Raw genomic sequence first — 23,936 nt, forward strand, 5'->3', positions numbered from 1 at the left:
TCATCCAGTGAATGTGGTTTGGTTCGACATTTAAAGGTGTATTATATATTTAGCAATCTGCATTGAAGAATGAGTGGAAGTATAAGCGTGGTGTTTGTATAAGTGTGTAGCTGAGTAAATATAGGTATGATAAATTGTTTGCATAAGTGAGTAGGATGACTGCATACATCAATAGGATGTGTGCTGGTGTGTAATGTCGATGTAGGTGATGAAGTATATTTAATAGTGTTCTATTGATCTTTGTTAGCATGTATGAGTGAATCTATAGGTAAGTGTTTAGATGTGTGTGTAGATGGAGGAATCACTGAGTGGGTTTTTAGAAACTTGTATTGGTGTGTCAATGGTTCCAAATACAGAACTCCTTGTTTTATAATGAGTGTTGAAAGGTTATACTAGTGTATGATGAGATGTATCACATTGTCACGTGGATGATGTCATCAGTGATGTCATCAGTAATGTCAATAGAGATGTCCTCAGTGATGTCACTGACCATGTCAAGAATGATGTAATATGTGACATCATCAGCAGTGGATTGGGGGGGCGTGCGTTATAGTTAGTACAACTAACTATAACGGAGGAATTTAAATGGTTTTGTACGAGTGAAATGTCCAGCTAACTATACCACCCCTAGAACCTATGGTTTTTTCAGTGAATTTCAAAGGTTTTTTTAAATGCTAATTCCTAACTATAACATGTCTGAAACCTATGGTTTTTTCAGTGAATTTCAAAGGTTTTTTAAATGCAAATTCCTAACTATAACATGTCTGAAACCTATGGTTTTTTCAGTGAATTTCAAAGGTTTTGTAAATGACAATTTTTAAATGTATTAATTGTTATATTTATTTTTTTGATACTGATTTACTCCTTTTTTTAAAACTATTTTTAGATATGTTATTTTTTAAAATACATTATAATTACATTATAGATTACATTACAAAATATACTATCTCAGAATTAATTACTTTAGTTTAAATTCTTTGCAAATAAGCAATAGACTTTTAAGTACAGTAGTTACAGTTGTTGCAATTGGCAACACAATTTCAAACACAATGCAACATTGAGGTCAATGTGAATTTCTAGTTAAATGTAATTAGTTACTTTATGGATTACTTTTCTAACCACAGGACTGGATCCTAGATTCAGTCCTGAGACATCTCCTGTAAACTGTGGAGTAAAAGCATTTTGGTTACTGTATTGATTTTTAAGGAATATTATTTTATTTTATAAGTTTTCATATAGAATCACCAATATTATTCTATGGGAGGAAATTCACTTGGCAGGTAAGTAGTGTTTTCATTACTGTTCCTTACTCAGTGGTGTATCCTGGATCCAGCACTGGTGCATCTCCTGTAAACAGTTGAAAGAATGTGTTTAAGTCATACAGGCGATTCTTAAGGAATATTTGTAGTTTGTGAAAATCGACACTTAGAAACTTTTCTGGCAAAGAACAGACAATGTCTTCAAAATTTCTTTTAGCAGTGCTAAAAGAAATTTTGAAGACAATTTCCTGAGAAGGAAAAGCTCAGTGGGGAAAAGCAGCCAGTGGTATCCAAAGAGGAGACATCATCCTCGGGGAGCCGCTGGACAAAGTCATGGTGAAGGTTTCTGCACTTATACTTTGTCACTTTAAAAAAAAAAAAAAAAAAAAACATCTCCAATCTAATAGCTGCAGGCTTTAGGCGATGAGGGCTCCAAGAAGCCAGATTCCTTTTTCAAGATTCCCACCTGAACAGGATATTCTGCTGCCGAGAGGGTCTGGGTCTGCTGTCGGTTCTCAGGCCATTTTTCAGAGACATTTTTTTAAGTCACACTTTTTGGCAGAAGAAACACCTTCAAGGTATCTGAGCTTGTTATGTCCCTATAGCCCACAGAAGAGCCCAGTGGACTAGCCCTTGGAGTCGCTCTGATAGTCCTGGGCTAAAGTAGATAGGCAGGCCTCACACAGCAGCGCAGGCCTCCGAGAAAACAAGGCAAACTTCAAGCGGTATGGCTGTCCTCTGGTACTAGCAGGACAGTCTTGTGAGTTACAAGGCAGGCCTTGAGCAGCAAGACAGACCTTTGAAGTACGAGACAGTTTTTCAAGTGGGTCTCTGTAGGTCCAGGAGTATATTAAAGAGTTGGTTTGAAGGGCCAATATTTATACCTAGTGCCACTCTTTGAAGTGGAGGATATTTCTACCCCTCCGAACATCTGAATCTTTGAGGATCCTTCCTTAAAGAACCAAGGCTCCTGGAAGTCTGTGGTGGCAAAAGGCTGGTATCAATTTTCTTTGTGTGTGAATTTGCTAGAAGCAGCCCTTTGAAATGTAAGTGGAGCTTGGAGCAGCTCTGCTGCACCCATCCTGCCAACACCTTGTCCCCATTGTCTCACTTTCAAGACACAGGCTCCAGGCACCAACCTGTTAGGACAAGAAAATACCAACTTTCAAAAATTTGTTTTCAGGAACAGGGGTTGGGCCAATAATGTGTGAGCAAGGATAGGCCACAATAAACTATGACAAAACTGCAATTGCCGGTGCTGACGATCCTTTCACACATTCAATGTTATTCTTTGTGATTACATGAATGAATTCCTGCTACCACTGTTTATTTTCTTTATATTCATAAAAATTAAATATTTTTACCACAACACAACCCTAGACAGTTGACCAACAAACATAGAAAGCACTATATAAAATTCTTCAAGGTGGGTCACCCACATAACATTTAAAAAAGCATATGACTTGTACATGAACATTTTAACAAACAAGATACTTCAAATGTGTATATAGACAAAACAAAACCTGTATCCTGGCTCTTAATTTGACAACCCACTAGGTGTAAAAAACAGGGATTAATCTTGAATGCCATTCTTTCTCCCTATTCCCTATGCGCTAGTGATGCCCTGAAAATGTGCTCTCTGTTGTTTAATCATTGACAATGTGTTTCAAATCAAATGCTACTTGAGGGTTCTCCTCAGGACTGCTGGAAACTCAATGTGAACTATTGAACAGATAACTGGGTCTTGCAGTTCTCCCTTGTATATGTACTTTCTGAGAAAATTAATTCCAAATGGCTGAAGACCCACTGACATCTGTGGGGGATCAGTCTTTTTCTGTAAGCCGGGAAGATGCTGATTTGTCCCTGAAGCCTTTCTCTGGATACTTTCAATTTACATTTACATGCCACTTGGTCTGATTTTTTACGTGTGGTAAATCCATGTCATTTAATGAAGCCTTTCAATGGAGAATGTTAGTTTAACTGAGAATGTTGCTCGGTCGGTTTTCTATGAAAACATGCAAAGAGCCTATCACCTTTCAGTATGGAGCATGAGGCAATCAGGTAGGTAAGATGTGCACAAATGAATTGAATGTGTGAAAGGATCGTCAGCACTGCCAATTGCAGTTTTGTCTTAACTTTCTAAAAGGGAAATGTTCTGAATTGTGACTCAAAATCCAACTTTACCATTAAAGAGCATTTTAAATTACAATTCTTTAGAAGCCAAACATGACATTTCTACCTGTTCCCAAAATAAGGTCAGCTGACCAAAGCAGAGTTTTTTTTGCACAAACGCAGAAACACTGATTCTCCCAGATTATAAATAGTGGATTTATAAACAAGGAAAGAATGCCATAAATTGTAATGGCACAGCTTAGTCATTGAATATACATCCTTACAATACTACTGGAGTGAACCATTTTGGGGCGTGGGTGTTTTCTTAGCTTTAATTAAGTTGTATAAGAGAAGCAAAATGTTACATTATAGAATGTGAAGTACTATGAACATTTAAATAGCAACAAAATACAACATGATAGAGCATCACAGTTCGACATGAAAAAGTAACTATTAACAGAAGAAAAATATCAAGGAACCAATATGCATGCTTACTTGCAGATTTGATATATGTGCTGTTCTAGGTGACTTTCACATCAACAGACCTTGTAACTGAAGACTATTGTGGCCAAGGACTCATGAGTAGTCAACAGTGCTGTTTTACATTTAATGACAGCTGACCTTGCACAGTATTAGATCTCTGCACCACCATCTTACATTGCTGCTGTCACTGTTGTTATTCGTCAGAACACTGAGGGCTTTAGGGCTTCCGGGGTTCAGTTGACACAAGTATTTAAACATTGTGAGGCAGATTTACAAGCCTCTTGCGCTGCCAGTATGTCACTTTTTGTGATGCACTGGCAGCGCATTTCTCTGCCCCATATTTATAAGGACAGGAAAACTCACCCTGCGTGGCTTTTCTTGTCCTTTTAAATATGGCCCCTTTACACACAGAACTTTGCAATAAAGCGGCGTTCCAAATAGTTCCCAGGCAACACCCATGGAACCAGACACATTTCTAGATTTACGGGGAATCGTCAACCTGGAAATGCGTCAGTATGCTACGCCACCCTGGGGTGTTGTAGCGAGGCGCAACAAGGAGAAATGTTTTCATTTCTCCTTGTTTTTTTCCTCTTTCAATGCGTGTTGCATTCCAGAGCACACATTGAAAGAGGGAAATACCTGTAGTGATTGTTTTCATGCAGGAAGGTGCCCCTTCCTGCACAAAAAGAATCTCCCCATGGCGCAGGCCTCCTAGCATCATGGTGCAAGGGTGCCTGCACCGGCGCATGGCAGCTGTTTGTACGCCAGCGCAGGGAAGAGCACAGGATTGCAGCATATCATTGTAAATATGTTGCATTTCAGTGCTCTGAACGTGCTGCAGTGTGGTGCACCTACATGGCTTGTGGTGCCACGCTGCGGCACTTTCTTGTAAGTCTGCCCCTGTGTTCACTAAAGAGTAGTAATGGACTTACGTGTGGCACCGGGCTGGCTCAGGTTCTTCTTGGAAGGTGATCTCCTTCTGCACCACAGAAAAGTGGACCCAGAAATTCCCAGCGATCAAGATGTCTCCACTTCTTGAAAATCCACTCGCATTGCCTCTATTGAACTGGCACCCGGGCACCGTGCTGTGGGCAACAGACACTGGCATCAAGCAGGACAAGAGAAGGTGCACCACTGCACGTATGCCCAGAAGATTGTTGATGAAGGCCATCAATGTCATAAATCTGCTTCTGGGAAGAAATGTCTTGTCCATTTTTTTGATAAATATTTCATCTAAAACGCTGCTATATTGAAGTGTGTTTGTGGCATTAAAGTTGAGGGTACTAGTTTTACCTCTTGCTATGGCCGTATGCCTGCTCATAGCACGTCATTGCATCATCACATTCAACTCCTGGCAATTCGCATACAATGTTATTACCAAACTAGAGGCAATGTGATGTACGAATGAATAGAAATATATGTTATTATAAGAAATGTGTGAGTGGATGTTTTTGTATGAGTGTGTGTTAGTATTAGTATGAGTGTCTTTATATGTAAGTTCATGTGTGTTTCTTAATTGTTAGCAGAAAAGGGTATTTTCTTCAGTGGGTGCTGTCAAATAGAAGCTGCACTATCAATACAAAATTGTCACAAGCTAAAAAGTCCACCGTCTAAAAAGTATTTCACTAATACTGTGTAGCTGTTCTACATCACAGAGCGGTCATTTCTTTCTCTGTAAGGTTCCTTATGCACTTTTATACCCTACAGTTCTTCCAAGAGAGACTGGAGGGTCCACAGAGGATGGTGGTAATTGTGTTTATTTACACGAGATCTTGAATGGTTGTTAAATCTCAAGTGAAGAGGTGTTCACTGAACAAATTGGAGTTGTGACATGGTGGCTTAGGAGATGACAAGTAGATAATCAGCATTTTCTCCCCAGAGTCTGTAATAGGTTCTGTCACTATTACACACACATACCTTCTTTGACCTGTGATCATTAGTTCAAATAATTTTAGACTGATTGTAGAGAAATTGCCAGGTTTGATAGAGGGAAGGCGGTGCATAAATTTAAAAAAAGTAGAAAATAAATATTAAACATATATTTCATTATTGCAAATTCTTTTTTATATTGACTTTAAACGTAGAACAACAAAATGCTGGAGCACTATTAAATCAATATTGAAATAAAATGTTAATTCATTGAAATATATTCAATGAAATAAAATATTTTTTTCTAAAGTTTAAATTAAAACAGGTAATTCCCCTCTAAAGAAAAAATAAATATTGTGTAGTGTGAGTTAACAATTAGTAAATATGATATACAGAATTGATTAATTTAATGAAATGTATTGTCACATCGTTTTTTAAATTCAAAATAGGTATTTCAAATATTTTATAAATCAATATTAAACATGTACCATTTATATATAAAATTAATATGTTAAAACAAATTTGCATCTATTTATGTTTTTAACTATTTCAAATAATTTAATTTTTATTTTTTTCATATGGGAGGGTATTACAGCATTGGTGGTTGGCCATGTGCAGTGCTGGACTTACTACTTTTTAGGATCGAGCCTTCAAGAGCATGTGTAGGAGCATGCGTTTTGCTTGCAAGACACTGCTGTTAACAAAAGGCTTGGAGGCTGTCCGGTGCTTACCATTTGTTGGCTTGCATGGCAATTTTCTTTACAGCCTCATATTTTGTCATTCAAGCCTACCATCATTTCTGTGCCTCTCTGAGGAGCAGGGATCAAGCACTGACTGATTCATACTAATCAGGGACTGTCCACTGCTCCTGATTGATGTACATTTTTTTTTTACTTTTAGTGCCCAGCAAACAGAAGGTGTGTGAATGGCAAAAATGTGCACAACAGGACAAACAAAATGTCAAAAATGTATTTTCTGTAGTTAACTTTCTTACATTTTGTCAAGTCTTCTTTCTCGCATTGCACTCATGTTTTCTTTTGTTTTTGCTTTTGGGGCTGTTCTCAAAAGATGAGGATTATCTTATTGCATAACACCTATGTTTTTTTTCTTATGTGTAATTTCTCAAATGATGTTTTAACACATAACCGTTCAGTACACCCCAATCCACTCCGCTTCAATCCAGTAGCGGCACTGCTGCTAAGGCAGGGGAACATCGTCTCACTGCTTTAGGAGTAGTGCAGTGGAAAAATAAAATGATAATAACCTGAATATTATCATTTTATTTTTCACCAATGGTTGGGTTAGGGTGGAGCGGGCTGAGGTTATGCAGAAAAAGTGGTTTGCCAACTGCAAGTGTGCATGACTGCTTGGCTGGCTCTCTTGGGCTGGCCAAACAGTCCAGCACACTTTGCTTCTTTCTCACAAGGCTTGCAAAACCTCCTAGTCCCCATAAGAACACCAAACCAAGGTTGCTCATATCAATCACAATGCTTCCTTCTGCTATGGAAGCAGAGGAGAAGGCAGCAGAAGAAACTGAAGGGCAGAGACAGCTGGCCGGCCAGCCGGTAAAAGGCAAGTGGATTTTAATTAATTTTTTGGTCTCCACCTACACCGCCCTGCCAGCCTTGTCCCTTGCCAGCTGCCACTACTCCAGTCTGTCCCACTCCAAACCACCCCACCTTAGCAATCTATCCCAGACAACCCACCCTGCTCCAATCAAACCACCCACTCCAATCCATTCCACTCCAATCAACCACACTCCAATTCTTCCAACCCACCTCACTCAAATCTGCTCCACTCACAACTGCCTCACTTCAACTCACCCCACTCCATTCCAAAACAATCAGACCCGCTCCAATCCAAAACAATCTGCCCCACTTCAAAACAATCTACTGTGCTCCAATCCAAAAAACTTGGTCCCACTCCTATCTAAAACAAGCTGCCACACTCCAATCAAAAACCATGTATCTCACTTCAATCTGACCCCTCCAATCTAAAACCGTACCCCACCCCAATATGCCCCACTCCAATCAAAAATAGCATGCCCTGCCTTAATCTTCCCCGATCCAATCAAAAACAATCTTCCCTACTCCAATCTGCCCCACTCCAATCCAAAACAATTTGCCCCACTCTCATCCACCACCATCCAATTCAAAGTATTTTGCCCCACTCTAGTCTGCCCCATTCCAATCCTCCCCACTTCAATCCACCCCAATCCAATCTAAAACAGTATTCCCACTGTAATCAACACAATCCAATGTGTCCTACTCCAATCCAAAATAATCTGCCTACTCCAATATGTGCACTCCAATTTGCCCCACTCCAATCCAAAACAAGTGTTTCCACTCCAATCCATTCCACTGCAATCCAACCAATCTGTCCAACTCCAGTCCAAAACAATCTGCCCACTCCGATCTGCCCACTCTAATCCAGCCCACTCCAATCTGCCCCATTCCATTCCACTCTATTCCATTCCAGATCACCACACTCCAACCCACCTCATCCCAATCCATCCACTCCATTCCAATTTACCCCACTCCAATCCACCACAGCCAACCTCAAAACAATCTGTTTTACTCTAATCCACCCCACCTCAATCCAAAACAATCTGCCCCACTCCAATCTGTCACACTCCAGTCTGCCCCACTACAGTCTGTGCCACTTGGTCTGCCTTGCTCCAATTCACTCTACCCGAATCCAAAACAGTTTGCCTCACTCTTATGCATCCTACTTCAATCTGCCCTACTCCATTCCAAAAAATCTACCCACTCCAATCCACCAACTCCAATCTCCCCAACTCCAATCCAAAACAATTGTCCCCACTCCAATCATCCCACTCCATTCTTTCCCACTCCAATCCAAAACCATCTGCCCATTCCAGTCTGTCCCACTCCAATCCAAAACATTCTGCCCTACTCCAATCCACCCTACTTCAATTCAGCCCACTCCAATTACCCACTCAAAACATCCCACTCAAAACCACCATATTCCAATTCACCCCACTCCAATTTGCCCCGCTCCAATCCACCTCATTTCAATTCACCATACTCCAATCCACCACAAACCCCAATCAAATTCAATTCACCCCAAATCAATCCAATCCACTGCAATCTAATCTACCCCAATCCAGCCCAATACACTTTACCCCAATCCACCCCACTCCAATCCCAAAAAATCAGCTTCACTCCAATCTGCCCCAAACTATTCCAAAACAGTCTTCTCCACTCCAATCTAAATCAATCTGCCACACTCCAATTCAAAGCAATCTGCCCTACTCCAATCTGCCCTACGCCAATCCAAGGCAATCTTTGCCACGCTAATCAAAAGCAATCTGCCCTACTCCAATTTCCCCTGCTCCAATCCAAAACAATCTGACCCATGCCAATTCAAAACATTCTGCACCACTCCATCAGCCTCACTCCAATCTGCTCCACCTCACCATATCCCAATCCAATACACCCCACTCCAATCTAACTAACCGAACTCCATTCCAATCTAATCCAACCCACCCCATTCCAATCCAACCCTGTCTTTCCAGATCCAATCTACCCCACTCCTATCCAATCCACCTAAATCCAATTCACCTCCAATACAGTTAACCCTACCCGAAACAACTCACTCATCCCAATCCACCACAATCAATCCAATCCACCCCACTAAAATCCAATCTAATCTAGTCCACTCCAATTCACCCCTACACCCCTTCCCATGCCAATACAGTCTACCCCACTCCAATCTACTCCAATCCAATTCTCCCCACTCCATTTCACCTCACTCCTTTCCACCCCAGTTCACCCCACCCCACTCCACTTCATCCCACTCAATCCAATGCACTCCACTCCATTCAAATCCACACAATCCGGTCCCTCTACCCTACCACATTCCAGCCAACTTCAATCTAATCCACCCCACCCAGTCCACTCCACTCAAATCCAGCTCACTCCACCGCAGTCCAATCCACACCACTCTACCTCAATGCATCCCACTCTACCCCAATCAAATCCAACCCAGCCCAGGTCAGTCCACTACCTCAATCAAATCCAGGTAACACTCCACACTTCAATTCACCCCGAATCAAATGAACCCAATTTCAGTTCAATACACCTCACTCCTGTCCACTCCATTCCATTCCAATCTAATGCACTCCCTCCAGTCCAGTCCACCCCCTCACATTACTTTAATTCACCCCAGTTCAGTCCACCCCACCCCACCCCAGACAATCCAACATATCTAGCCCACCACACTCAATTCCACCCACTCCAATCCAATCCAATCTACTCCACCCAACTCACCTCACTCCAATCCAAACCGCTCCACCCGTATCCATCCCACTCTCCACTCCAATCATCCTACTTCAATCCACTCCACCCTCCCCAGTCCGAGCGACGACCCTCCACAACACTCTAATTCACCCCATTCCAAACCACCCTACTCTAATGAAATCCATCCCACCCCAGTTCAGTCCACCCCACTCAATCCAATACATTTAGGTCACCACACTCCAACCCAACCCATGCCTCCAATCCATTCCACTCACCTCCAATCCAATCCAATCTACCCCATTCCAATCCACTCCAATTTAATTCACTCCCTACAGTCTGATCTATACCCTCCACCTCACTCTAATTCAACCTACTCCAAACCACCCTATTCTAATCCAATCCACCCCACCCCAATCAAATCAGTCCTACACCCAAACAATCTACTCCACCCCAATCCAATTCACCTCGCCCCTTTTTAATCCACCCCACTCCAAGCCAACCCATCCAGTCTACCCACTCCAATCCACCCCACTCCACTCAATACAACCCACTCTACCCCAATTCAATCCACCCCAATCTACTCCAATCCAATCTGCCCCCTACCTCAATCCACTCCAAACCACTCCACCCTATTCCACCCCACTCCACTCTATGCCACTCAACTCTACAACACAGCACTCTATGACACTGCACTCAACGACACTCTTTGCCACTGTACCACTGAACTCTACTCCCCTCTACTCAACTATACAACACTTTACTCCCCCTACTCCACGCTACAACACTATAATCCAACAAACACCCCCACTCCACTCTAGGACACTCCATATTATTAACTTTTAGCCATGCTGAACAGCAGCCAGACTGATGTACACCATGGTAAGAACGCATTGTCAAAACAAATGTCTCTTGCATAGGCGAGATCTAATGGCTTCACCACAAATTGTTTTTATAGTATTTGCATTTTGGAAAGACTTAAACTCACAGGCAATAGTAGCTAAAAATTGTTCCATTTTAAGCCCTCATTTAGAATTTGACTTTTCTCTTAATAGCCATGCTCATTGGTTTTATATATAGGCAGACAGGTTTCTCGAAGGATGAGATGATCTCTGAATGTGCAGTAAATGTATGCGGGCATAAGGTAAACAAAATGTGCAGGTTGAAAACAAACCCTGACAGCAGTATTGAGACACCAAAGCTACCAGCCTGGCAGTCCTGTCTGCGAGACATTTTGACTGCGTTGGGGGAATGAAGTTGATGAAGTGAGCTCCAGAAAAATATTTTATTCTGACTCATGGATTCAATCTCCCATAACATGAACTAATTTATTAATGAGCTGTTGCACGATTTGTTTGAATTAATCAACTTAGGTTAAGTTTGCACCACACATGAACACGCGGGAACTAATAACATGTGCTCTTGTTGCATTTGCGAGTTTGTTTTGTAACATGTGATTAATATTGTTTTGTTTGTCATGTCTGTCCTATTGTCTTTGTCATTATTAATATGCGGCAGATTATTCATGGCATGTGCTTTTTATATGTGCTTACATGTTTGTCCTATGTTGTGTTTGTCCGTCTGTGTATCATTTAATCATCTTTTTACTCTTTCTGAAACTTAAAGCTGGATTTCATGAAGAATGGTAGATATTTTATGTGCTGCTTTATTTGTTTGCTCCTGCTAGATGTCTTTTATTAGTGGGTTAATTAATAATTAGCAAAGGTCGGGTGGTACAGAAGGGTTTGCTTTACCTGAATTAATCACTTCTTTTGTGTTTGTTTAATACTAGCCCGAGAATGATTTTGAGGCCTAATACTGGTTCTGAAAGAAAAGTTGGTCGGCCTGTACGTGAGCAGAGAAGGAGTCAAGTGCAGTCATCTTGGAAACTTTCCATGGAGAATTGTATTTTGTGCTTTACCTTTGAAAAGACTGTGGCTCTGACAAAGACTTATTCATGAACTGCTCTGGATGTTCTTTTTACAAGGCCGAGGAAGTGACAGGGAAAGTTTTTACCGAGCTTTGGTGGAAGTTAAAGAAGCAACTTTTTAAATTGTTGCAAAGACGCTCGGAAGTCATGTCACTCTATAGCAACGAACAATAGCATGGTGACGTTCATACCCTGGAAGAGGTGGCTTTGGTGGTCTGACAGCCATCAACCAATCAGAGTGCCGAACTTTTAAAAAGAAATACATTTAGTTAAAATAATGTGCAAAAATGATATAAAAATTGGGCCTCTTGTAAGGAACGGGGCTGACTGTTTCCTGAGGGCGAAGTGCTGTCCGATTTCCTTTTGATCGTAAGCATTCATCTGTTTGTTAATTTGTTTTTCTTCCAGGTCAGAAAGCTAACTTAGGTTTATATTTTCTTTGATTCATTATTTTGAGCAATGCTGAATTGACAGTTATCTTTGAGCCAATGATTGATTAATACATTAAACTGAATTAATAAACTAAATGTTTGATTCTAATAAAGAGAGTTAATAAAATTTTGCAATTATGAATTTTAAATAAACTTTTAAAATGACAAGCTGGTCTTGTTTATTGTAGATAAATATACAACATATTAGATCCATTTGCCTCATGATTCAGCTGCTCTATTGTTTCTTATGGGCCTGGTATTAATTGGTAAGTGTGGTAGTGGATTGTGACGTTATTTTTATAGGAGCGCTGGATCAATTTTTGGTAGCAGAGGATGGTTTCGATCCATCGACCTCTGGGTTATGGGCCTGAATATTGAAACTGGAGATCGAGGTGTTGATGATGATGATCTGCTTGAAAAAGAGTCTCTGAAAAATAAGGGAGATTCAGAAGAAGCAGAAGATTCGGAGAGAGACAAAAATCTGAACCAGAGTATTGAAAGGTGAAAAAGTAACTCTGTAATCAAGAGCAAAAAGCCTGAGACTGGGAAGCTGAAGGTGATTCCTAAAGAAGAAGAAGAATGATCAAGTACCAGTAAAGGTATTGTTTCGAATGGAGTGAAGCTGCCGAGTAAAGAAGTTCCTAGGTACAGATTTGAAGTCTCAGATACAGATACTGATGAGAGTGATGAAGAATCTGAAATAAGGAAATTCAGAAAAAGAGCTTGGAAAGCTGAAAGTAACGAATGTGTGCCAAAGAAAAAAGTCTTGAGAAAAGGAGACATTTGGCCTGAAGACAATTTGAAATTCAAACTAGTGAAGAAATCAAAAGATCAAATCAACGAGGTTTCTAGTCAGGGAAGTGAACTTGAAAAGAAAAACGAGAACGAAAACAAGAAAATAGAGGTTATCTCTCGAAAGACAAAAAGAGTAATAAGGCCAAATCAGAAATATAAGTCCCCAGAGTGGACCTATATAATTATTCCACCAATTGTTGAAATGGAGAGTAGCAGTCAGGAAGACTTAGAACTCAGTGATAAGGATTGAAATTGTTAGAAATTTAGATGAAGGGTTTGTTTCCTGGCATAAGGCTGAAGAAAGTTTGTTAGGGTAACTCTAGGTTGAGTTTCCTGGCATAAGGCTGAAGAAAATTTGTTAGCTGACTTTAGGTCGAAGAAATTGTGTTTAGTTGGAGTGCACAAATTTATGTGACACAAGGTCGAAGAAAAGCTGTTTAGGGTTTTTATTCTAAAAAAAAAAAAAATGTAATAGGGGGATATAGTTTTTGAGTTTTGATAATATAGTAGATACTCACGATACTTACATTTAAAATTTTTGTTTTGAATTTTGTTCTAAAATTTTAGAATAATGCCGAGATCAGATACTTCTAGATGTTCGATTTTTAAGAGATGCTGTAAAATGACTTCTATTTGTGTGATTTTATTAATCTTACTTTGGTTAACTTTAGCTGTGGTCTATCCGTTTGATGTTAATAAGCAAAAATCCAAGACTAATATAACAAGTAAAGTAGAGCCTAAACATGAGAAACATGCTAGCAAGTCTAGTAGAGTTATTAATCATGATCCTGAGTCTCATCAAGATAGATCTATTGGAGATTTCTCAAGCAATTCATTTTCAAGGCTTCTGTCTGAATATGTCAAAGTAATGAATGTCAAAGATTGTTATGTTTGTGTGATGTTGCCTTCTCTGTATCAGAGGGAGTTACATATAATATGTTACCTCTCACTTATGGTATTACTTGCAGTGTAATAGCTAATCTGTTTTATCAAACTGGTCGTCTGGAATATTATTATTCAGATTTTGATGAGGTTTTTGCAAATCTCAAAGTTGTAAATAGCTTGAACAAAGTGAGACCTAGGAAACAGATGAGGGAATTCTTTTTAGTTACTAATGAACTCAATTATGAATATGCTTATAGAAATAATTTAACATGCAAAATGAGAGCTGAAGAAAAGACTTTCCTGAACATGGTTGAGGAGAGAAGGGCTGTTTATAAAAGAAATGAAATGCTAAAACATGCTAAATCTAAATACTAGCAGATGGAGGACGCAAAACTAAATGGTGTTAATACTAATGCTGCAATTAATATAGACGAACTAGTTAGTGGTAAATTTTGTATTAGAAGAGATAACACATTGTATGATAATTATTTTGTGGGTGCTAGTCAATGTGAGGATACATATCATATCATTGGGGGATGGGGATTTAAAGGTGGCAAGGATCCAATTTTTCCTGGGATTTATTTTATCTGTGGTAATAAAGCATATTTTAGCCTTCCAGACCACTGGTACGGGACATGTTATCTCGGCCTGGTTTTTCCAAAAAACTTTCATGTTGACAGAAATGAAGAGGGTACTTTTGAATTTGGTGAACATTTGAATTTGAATAGGTACAAAAGAGAAAGTTTCTCAGAAAGGGGACGCCTGAAACCGGAGACTGCTGGTGCCGTGGTTCGAGGGCATTTCTGGACCCTTAATTTTTGCTTCAACTACTTGCGGAACCCGCTTCGCGGGTCCCGCTGCGCTCCAGTGAGACCAGGGAGCAGGTTTGAATAGCGTGGACTGGACCAGGGCTGCGAGTGCGCGGAGCAGGACTTCTAGGACCAGAAGCCTCTGCACACCGCGCCCGCCCACCAACACCTGGCCGCTCTCCCTGTCCACCACGCCCCGCCTGCAACTCTTCAAAAGGGCAGAGTGGAGAAATCGCCGTGGGACGCCTGAAACCAGAGACTGCTGCTGCCGTGGTTCGAGGGCATTTCTGGACCCTTAATTTTTGCTTCAACTACTTGCGGAACCCGCTTCGCGGGTCCCGCTGCGCTCCAGTGAGACCAGGGAGCAGGTTTGAATAGCGTGGACTGGACCAGGGCTGCGAGCGCGCGGAGCAGGACTTCTAGGACCAGAAGCCTCTGCACACCGCGCCCGCCCACCAACACCTGGCCGCTCTCCCTGTCCACCACGCCCCGCCTGCAACTCTTCAAAAGGGCAGAGTGGAGAAATCGCCGTGGGACGCCTGAAACCGGAGACTGCTGCTGCCGTGGTTCGAGGGCATTTCTGGACCCTTAATTTTTGCTTCAACTACTTGCGGAACCCGCTTCGCGGGTCCCGCTGCGCTCCAGTGAGACCAGGGAGCAGGTTTGAATAGCGTGGACTGGACCAGGGCTGCGAGCGCGCGGAGCAGGACTTCTAGGACCAGAAGCCTCTGCACACCGCGCCCGCCCACCAACACCTGGCCGCTCTCCCTGTCCACCACGCCCCGCCTGCAAATTAACGGTCCATCTACATAAGGGAAGGCTAGTACCCGCTAGCGGGAGCGTGCAGGAGCGTCCCGGGAGAAGCCCGGGACAAGGGCGGGGCCGTCTGTGGCCGTCCGGGGCCGAAGGAGGCCAGGCTGGGCCCACTCCCAAACACCCTACATCACGGATTTGCCAAGGTACTGTTTTTAATGAGATAAAAATCGTGGACTTCTGATATTGTTTGCCCCCGATCACTGTCGCCCGGCCCATTATCTGTAGTGTACCTCCACTCTTCTCCTCGTTGCCAGACGGGGGTCGGCAGGGTTTTTCGAGCCCTCACTGAATCGCCCAGGTACAAGGTCTAGTAGGGGGGGATAAACGCTACAGAATAGGACTAAATTTAGAATATATGGTCTTTACCAGATGTTTTAGCTGATTGATCTTGCCTTACAGGTGGCTTATTGAGACCTTTTGGGATTAATTTTTAGGAAGCACATCGCACATTTGAACTCTAGCATTTTGTGTAATCGACCCAGGATCTGAGTTTATTTAATCTATAAACTGTATATGTTGTATGATACTGTCTTATCTTTTGCCTTGCTAGAACTGTAGCCTGTTGCTATCACCCTATATCATTTACCTGTGTAGTTTGTGACCTCTTAACCTATTCTCGCTCACTTGTAATTATGTCTAAAAAATCGGCCTCTGTCACCCCAGCACCACTTAAAACCCTTGACTCTTTCCTAGTACAAGTGGTTAAAAAAATAAATAACGACAGAAGGGAATCCCTAGGGTTGAGTCAATCGCCAATTTTGCTCCCACCAAGCCCTGACCCCAGTACACAAACTCTTGATACCCCAATGCCCGACCCTTCAATCCTCACAATTGATGCTAACTTAATTAATCTGGAGGCAGATGACGGAAACTCTGATTTGTTAGCTGATCAGTCAATAAACGTCACGCCTGACTCTGAGCAGCAGCAAAATACTGTTGCGGAGATTCCCTCATCTTCTTCCCCTGTTACGCGTCCTGTGAGAAACTGTAGAAAAGCTCAAGCCAAAAGGGGGGGTAAACAGTCAGGAAAGAAAAAGATTAACTCACCTCCTAGACATAAAGGAAACAACGTGGAGCGTGAAGACGTTGATGAGCTCAAACAATAGACATCAAAATTAAAACCATCATCAAGCCCCTCATTGGGAAGATTGATAAATTAACATCCGAAATAAAAAAGATGGGAGGGTTGCAAAGCAAGTTGGTGAATGACTTAGAGAACTTAGCCAGCGAAGTTAGTAAACCTGTAGTTGTCGTGGAGGGAGACCAGGGTGTTGTCCCAGGTCCTACAGATATTCAACAACAGCCCATCCCGGAAGGCCAATTACTACCACCTGCACCCACCCATGATGTACCTAGTGAGCCCCCTACGCCACATCCTATTGGCACCATCCCCATTGCACTTAGGGGATGATTCCTCGCAATTTATTTTGGAAGCCTCACCATTAGTTCTGGTATTGGCAAATGTCCCTGTTTTATCTCAGGAGCAAAAGGAATCCGCCCAAGGTCTCAAGGACAAAGCTTTATATTGGCTTACCAATAATATGCGCATGGCAGACCAGGGTGCCGACCAGCTAGCTGGGGAAATCGTCATGGCAAGGAGGGTACCATGGATTGGGAACAAGACCAAGAAATTCAATGGGGACTGTGTCATATTAAATTTTGCTAGCGCAGAAGTACTCCCTAACATTCTTGCTAACATCCTCCCACCGCAACGCAGAACTGGATCCATAATTCCACTTACCCTGAAATTTTTTTACACTGAGACCCAGATGGCGAGTTTTTCCAATATCATCAGGCCTAGAAGGAACGCTAGAATTGCTCACTGGGGTGGGGAAACTAGGCCTAGATTTATCAACAACCATTCTCGCCCCTTGAGTAGTCGGGGTTTAGGGCAACACAACTTCCCGCATGGGCCAATGGCAAGAACACCAGGGCCACTTTGGCCCAATATAAATAGGTGGGGACCAAATACTCCAGGCTATGATAACAGAGGCCAGGGGAATGGGTTTTTGTTTAGGCAAGGGAATGAACATTTTATAATGAGACCTAATACTCCCCAGCCTATGTGGAATCCATCAGCAAATGGATGGGGTCAGGTGCCTACTCCATTTGATTGGGGACTGGGTATGGGAAATAGATACGGGGTTCTGTCGGGCCTAAACGACTGTGACTGACATATAGAGGACACGAACCAGGGGATAGACGTCACAGCCCAACAACTGGATCAGACTTACCCCCAGTCAGTGCACGAAGGTCATTACACGATTTTGAACGATTACCCAATACCCATGTTTCATCTGCCCGACCACAGTCCGACCTTGGGTTGGGGTAGTGTGAACCTGCACAGTTCTTTGGACGTAGGATTTAATGAACCAAACCAAACACCTCGAGAGCCTAAAGTGGCATCAGTTCCGTGCCTAGCACCTGAGACATCCATGGATTCCTGTAGGCTAATGAGCTGGAATATAGCGGGGCTATCTGGTAAACGTCAGGATAAATCCTGGTCAAGCTTTGTCCTAGGCCACCACATTATTGCGCTTCAGGAAACGTGGGACACTTCTGACAATTTGTGGTGGGACGGTTTTATCACTTTTACCAAAGCTGCTGTCCATAGTCGCACGGGGAGGGCCAAGGGAGGCCTTTTATTTCTGTTTTCTTTAGACTTAAAGGGTAGCTGCAGGCAGATCGACACTGACTCCCCCAATATCCTGTTGGTCGAAAGAGTGATCACAAACACTAGTAGGACTATTTTCATAAATTTTTATAACTCAGGGAACAGTGATTACAGAGGTCGTAATATCAGTGATTTGGACACTATTTTAAACATGGTCAGTCAGAATAATACGTTTGATACAGACTATATTTTATTAGGCGATTTTAACATTCATCCGTGCAACCTAAATTGCAGGAGAAGTAGTCTCGATGGGGATGATGGGCCTGAGGGACCCCATTTTGAACATTCTATTGAGGGAGAGGAGTTGGAGGATTTTCTAGCCAATTTCGACCTCTACGAACCAGATGGAGGCATTAGACAGCCAACCTTCACCGGTATCCCTCATGGTACTATCATTGACTATATATTTGTATCCCTAAGCACTCTTACTCGGGTCAACGCCTACCGCACCACACAATCACACCTTAGTGACCATAACCCTGTAGAGTTAGAAGTGGCTTGGGGAGGCAATATAGGACCATCCCCATTGAAAGTAACCACCCATCCCTTAAGGACAACCGGCCAAGGAAGACGCCTGAAATGGGCAAAGGTGGTTCCAGAAAAATGTTATGCCGAAATTTTTTTAAAGATCAAGGGGCAGGTGGAGGTCTGTAAAAATCCTGGCGCACAGGGTCAAGAAGTTGTAGAGGCCTTTGAAGCCATTTGTGTCCAGGTGTCACAGGACCTCTTGGTTAAGACTAAAAACGTAATCCCAGGAAATAAGCGTTGGTTTGATTCAGAATGTTCTAAAAAGCATAGATCATTACTAGTAGCTTTAAAAAGTATCCCCAGGGCAAACGATGAGATCACCAGACTCAGGAAAATCTACAAATTAGCACTAAAAAAACGAAAGGACACCATTAAACAAGAAGCATGGGAGGACCTCCTTTCGGCGGCAGTCCTGAAGAATAGTAAAAAATTCTGGGAAATTATTAAACAGCCCTTCTTCTCAGATGTTGATAATGACATCATGGACTGCGTTATCCCTGACGAAAAATGGTTATCTCACTTTAAAAATGTTTACGGGGATACTGCTGACGCAACTACAGACACCATGTTGACAAGATCAGTCACATGCTCCATTATCTTTAACCAAGATGGGGTGGAGAAAGCCATTAGGTCCACCACAAAGCACAAGGCACCTGGCCCTGACGGCGTGCCTGCCGACTTTTTTATGTATTCCCCAAAACTGTGGGCTGAGGTCTTGGCAAATGTGTTTAATGCAGTGAATGATAATCTTATACCTGCATCGTGGAATACCTCTACTATTGTCCCCATTTTTAAAAAAGGCCAGCGGGACGATCCAGGCTGTTATAGGCCTATATCCCTCCTGGATTCCTCGGTAAAAATTCTAGGCAGAGTCCTCCTATCTAGGCTGAGGGAGAACGTTGAGGGCTGTGGTGGATTGTCCGAAATCCAATATGGATTTAGGGAAAAAAAGGGTACTATCGAACAGTGCATTAATTTACATCTGCTCATCTCCAAATACACTATTGCCAAGGAGGGGTCTTTGTATCTTGCATTCATGGACCTCTCCTCGGCTTTTGACTTAGTCAATAGAACTAAGCTGTGGTCCATCTTGTTGGAGATGGGCATAGATGAGGCATTGGTCACCTTTATGTCCTCCCTGCACCAAGAACTCTTCTCGAGTGTACGCGTGACCAATGAGGGCAGGTGTACCGCTCTGTTTAGATCCTTAAGGGGCGTGCGGCAGGGCTGCATTTTGGCCCCCTTACTCTTTACCATCTACATCAATGGCCTGGGTGCGCACCTAGAGGGGCAGGAAGCCGACGTACGGGAGTTGGCCTCCAGTGCCTATTGAATGCCTTTGGCACGTTTATGGACCAACTAGACCTTAAAATAAACGTAGCCTAGTCACACACTATGGTGGTGGGCCTAGAGAGTCATAGGAAGAGAACTAAAACATTCATTTGTAGGGGGGACTTGGTCTCTAGGGTATCCACATTTCCCTACCTAGGCATACTGTTCGATCAGAAAGGGACTTGGGGACCACAGGTTAGAGCTAAGAGATTGGCCGTCACACGATCATCCTCAGCAATTCTGAGCTTTGCTGGTAGGCTAGGAGCCAGGCCTATGGAAGCCATCTTAAAAATCTACAACAGCAAATCTGTGGCCATCGCACTATATGGCTCCGCACTGTGGGGATACGCAAATGTGGAACCAATACAGAAAGCAGAGAATGGATTCATCAGAGCCCTGCTCTCTGTACCTCAGTCCACTCCAACGTATTCCATACATAAAGAAGTTGGCCTCCAGTTCCTCTCAGATAAGCTGAGCATGGCCCCTCTGATTCTTTGGTTAAAAATATGGATGAACGAAGAACTCCCATTAAACCACAAGATCCTGACCGATGTCTTGTCCCTTGACAAATCTAACAGAATCCCCTGGTTGGCCTATCTGGCAAAGGCTTTTTCTGATCTAGGACGGCCGGAGCTTTTTACTTCTCCGGAGTCCATTAGGATCCAAGATCTTGACTCAGTTAAAAAGTCTTTTATGGGGAGGAGGGAGATGTGCCGTGAAGAGAGTGAACTAGCAAAGCCGGCAGTGAGGGATCATTGCCTGCTGCTTACTTCACCTTCACTGGCACCATACCTGGGTTATGTTACACCCCCTTTCCATAGGTTTCTTTTAACCAAATTTAGATTTAATTTGCTGCATTATTATTTAGGCTCTTTTAATAACTGGCAGAAACCAGAATCAGCCCCGCCCTGCAGGTGTGACCAGTTCTCAGTCCAAGATACAATGCATTTTGTTATGTTTTGTGGTTTTTATTTAGAGCCTAGGAAAAAATTCTTGTTGCCAACTCTCAAGAAGGCCGGCTTCACGCAGGTGAGACCGGCTTTGCTCTACTTACAACTACTACCTAACCCTCACATTACTTTTTGCGTTGCTAAATTTCTGGTTGCCGCCTCAAGGGCGAAAGCTGCCTGCCAAGATTTGATTAGCTATTAATGTTTAACATGTTTTTCTTAAACCGTTTATTATTATTCTTAAAACTGTTGCTAAATTTCTGTATCATGTGTATTATGATAAATCTTGTATGAAATGTATTTTATTGTTCATCTCTTTGTATGGTTTTTAATAAGCCGAATAAAGATATTTTGACTGACTGACTGACTGTGACTGTCACTGGTACGGGACATGTTATCTCGGCCTGGTTTTTCCAAAAAACTTTCATGTTGACAGAAATGAAGAGGGTACTTTTGAATTTGGTGAACATTTGAATTTGAATAGGTACAAAAGAGAAAGTTTCTCAGAAATCCTGGGAGACATCTTTGGTGCTATTATTCCTATGGTGGGAATTACCATGAATTCAATTAAAATCAGAAAAGTTTCTACAATTGTAGATAGGTTGTCAACTGATACTGCAAGTGTTTTCCAATTAGTTAATACTGAACTTGTTGCTACTAGAAGCATGGTTATGCAGAATCGTCTTGCTCTGGACATTCTGCTTGCAAAAGAGGGTGGAGTCTGTGGGGTCTTGCATGTCCACCATTGCTGTACTTATATACCTGACAAAAGTCGGGATATAGAGTTACTTGTTAGAAACATTACACGTTTTCATGAAGAAATAGAACCCATGGAGGAAGAAAGTTTTACCGAGAAAACTGGAAAGAGAATGGAGGCTATCAAAGAATGGTTTTCTGAACTTGGTAGTTCAATTATTGGCAAAGTGCTCTATCCAGTAATTGTCATTATTATAGTGATAATGCTGCTAAAAATTAGTTGCTTGATTCACAAGAGGAGGAAGCATCAGAAAGAAAAGAGAAGGATTTATAAACTCAGAAAAGAACAAGAAAAGGAATATGAGTTAGAAGAAATGCGAAGGGTTCAGTTTGAGAGAGATGCTCAGACATCTGAAACAGGGGTTTAGGGAGACTAATATCGAGAGAATTCAGTGTGTGTTGTCTCAAAAATGGGTGAAAATTTCTAAAATTTTTGGGGTGTTATTTGGTGATTTTAAAATCACCAGATGAGGGAGTTGATGAAGTGAGCTTCAGAAAATATTTTATTCTGACTCATGGATTCAATCTCCCATAACATGAACTAATTTATTAATGAGCTGTTGCACGATTTGTTTGAATTAATCAACATAGGTTAAGTTTGCACCACACATGAACACGCGGGAACTAATAACATGTGCTCTTGTTGCATTTGCGAGTTTGTTTTGTAACATGTGATCAATATTGTTTTGTTTGTCATGTCTGTCCTATTGTCTTTGTCATTATTAATATGCGGCAGATTATTCATGGCATGTGCTTTTTATATGTGCTTACATGTTTGTCCTATGTTGTGTTTGTCTGTCTGTGTATCATTTAATCATCTTTTTACTCTTTCAGAAACTTAAAGCTGGATTTCATGAAGAATGGTAGATATTTTATGTGCTGCTTTATTTGTTTGCTCCTGCTAGATGTCTTTTATTAGTGGGTTAATTAATAATTAGCAAAGGACGGGTGGTACAGAAGGGTTTGCTTTACCTGAATTAATCACTTCTTTTGTGTTTGTTTAATACTAGCCCGAGAATGGTTTTGAGGCCTAATACTGGTTCTGAAAGAAAAGTTGGTCGGCCTGTTACTGAACAAAGAAGGAGCCAAGTGCAGTCATCTTGGAAACTTTCCATGGAGAATTGTATTTTGTGCTTTACCTTTGAAAAGACTGTGGCTCTGACAAAGACTTATTCATGAACTGCTCTGGATGTTCTTTTTACAAGGCCGAGGAAGTGACAGGGAAAGTTTTTACCGAGCTTTGGTGGAAGTTAAAGAAGCAACTTTTTAAATTGTTGCAAAGACGCTCGGAAGTCATGTCACTCTATAGCAACGAACAATAGCATGGTGACGTTCATACCCTGGAAGAGGTGGCTTTGGTGGTCTGACAGCCATCAACCAATCAGAGTGCTGAACTTTTAAAAAGAAATACATTTAGTTAAATTAATGTGCAAAAGTGATATAAAAATTGGGCCTCTTGTAAGGAACGGGCTGACTGTTTCCTGAGGGCGAAGTGCTGTCCGATTTCCTTTTGATCGTAAGCATTCAACTGTTTGTTAATTTGTTTTTCTTCCAGGTCAGAAAGCTAACTTAGGTTTATATTTTCTTTGATTCATTATTTTGAGCAATGCTGAATTGACAGTTATCTTTGTGCCAATGATTGATTAATACATTAAACTGAATTAATAAACTAAATGTTTGATTCTAATAAAGAGAGTTAATAAAGTTTTGCAATTATGAATTTTAAATAAACTTTTAAAATGACAAACTGGTCTTGTTTATTGTAGATAAATATACAACATATTAGATCCATTCACCTCATGATTCAGCTGCTCTATTGTTTCTTATGGGCCTGGTATTAATTGGTAAGTGTGGTAGTGGATTGTGACGTTATTTTTATAGGAGCGCTGGATCAAAGGTCACTGTTGCAATTTGACAAACATACTTTGCCTTGTACATATTCTCACAGGATGTGTAGGTGTTACCTGTATCCCCAAGGGCAAACAGGTTATTCAGCAAAATATTGCTGTATTCCTCAGTGCTATGTTCTTAAAGGTTTTGAATCTAAA

General features: G+C 41.7%; 1 protein-coding gene across 1 annotated transcript in view; it reads right to left on the reverse strand.

Annotated features, from left to right (window-relative positions):
* Positions 1-5,025, reverse strand: part of LOC147678569 (extracellular calcium-sensing receptor-like) — a 43,689-nt gene extending 38,664 nt beyond the window's left edge. The window contains exon 1 of the mRNA XM_086945697.1: positions 4,787-5,025. Coding sequence (XP_086801823.1) covers positions 4,787-5,025 — 239 coding nt within the window. The remainder of the gene's footprint in view (positions 1-4,786) is intronic.
* Positions 5,026-23,936: the final 18,911 nt, after the last annotated feature.

Source organism: Lissotriton vulgaris, chromosome 12, assembly GCF_964263255.1.
Source record: "Lissotriton vulgaris chromosome 12, aLisVul1.2, whole genome shotgun sequence".
NCBI lineage: Eukaryota > Metazoa > Chordata > Amphibia > Caudata > Salamandridae > Lissotriton > Lissotriton vulgaris.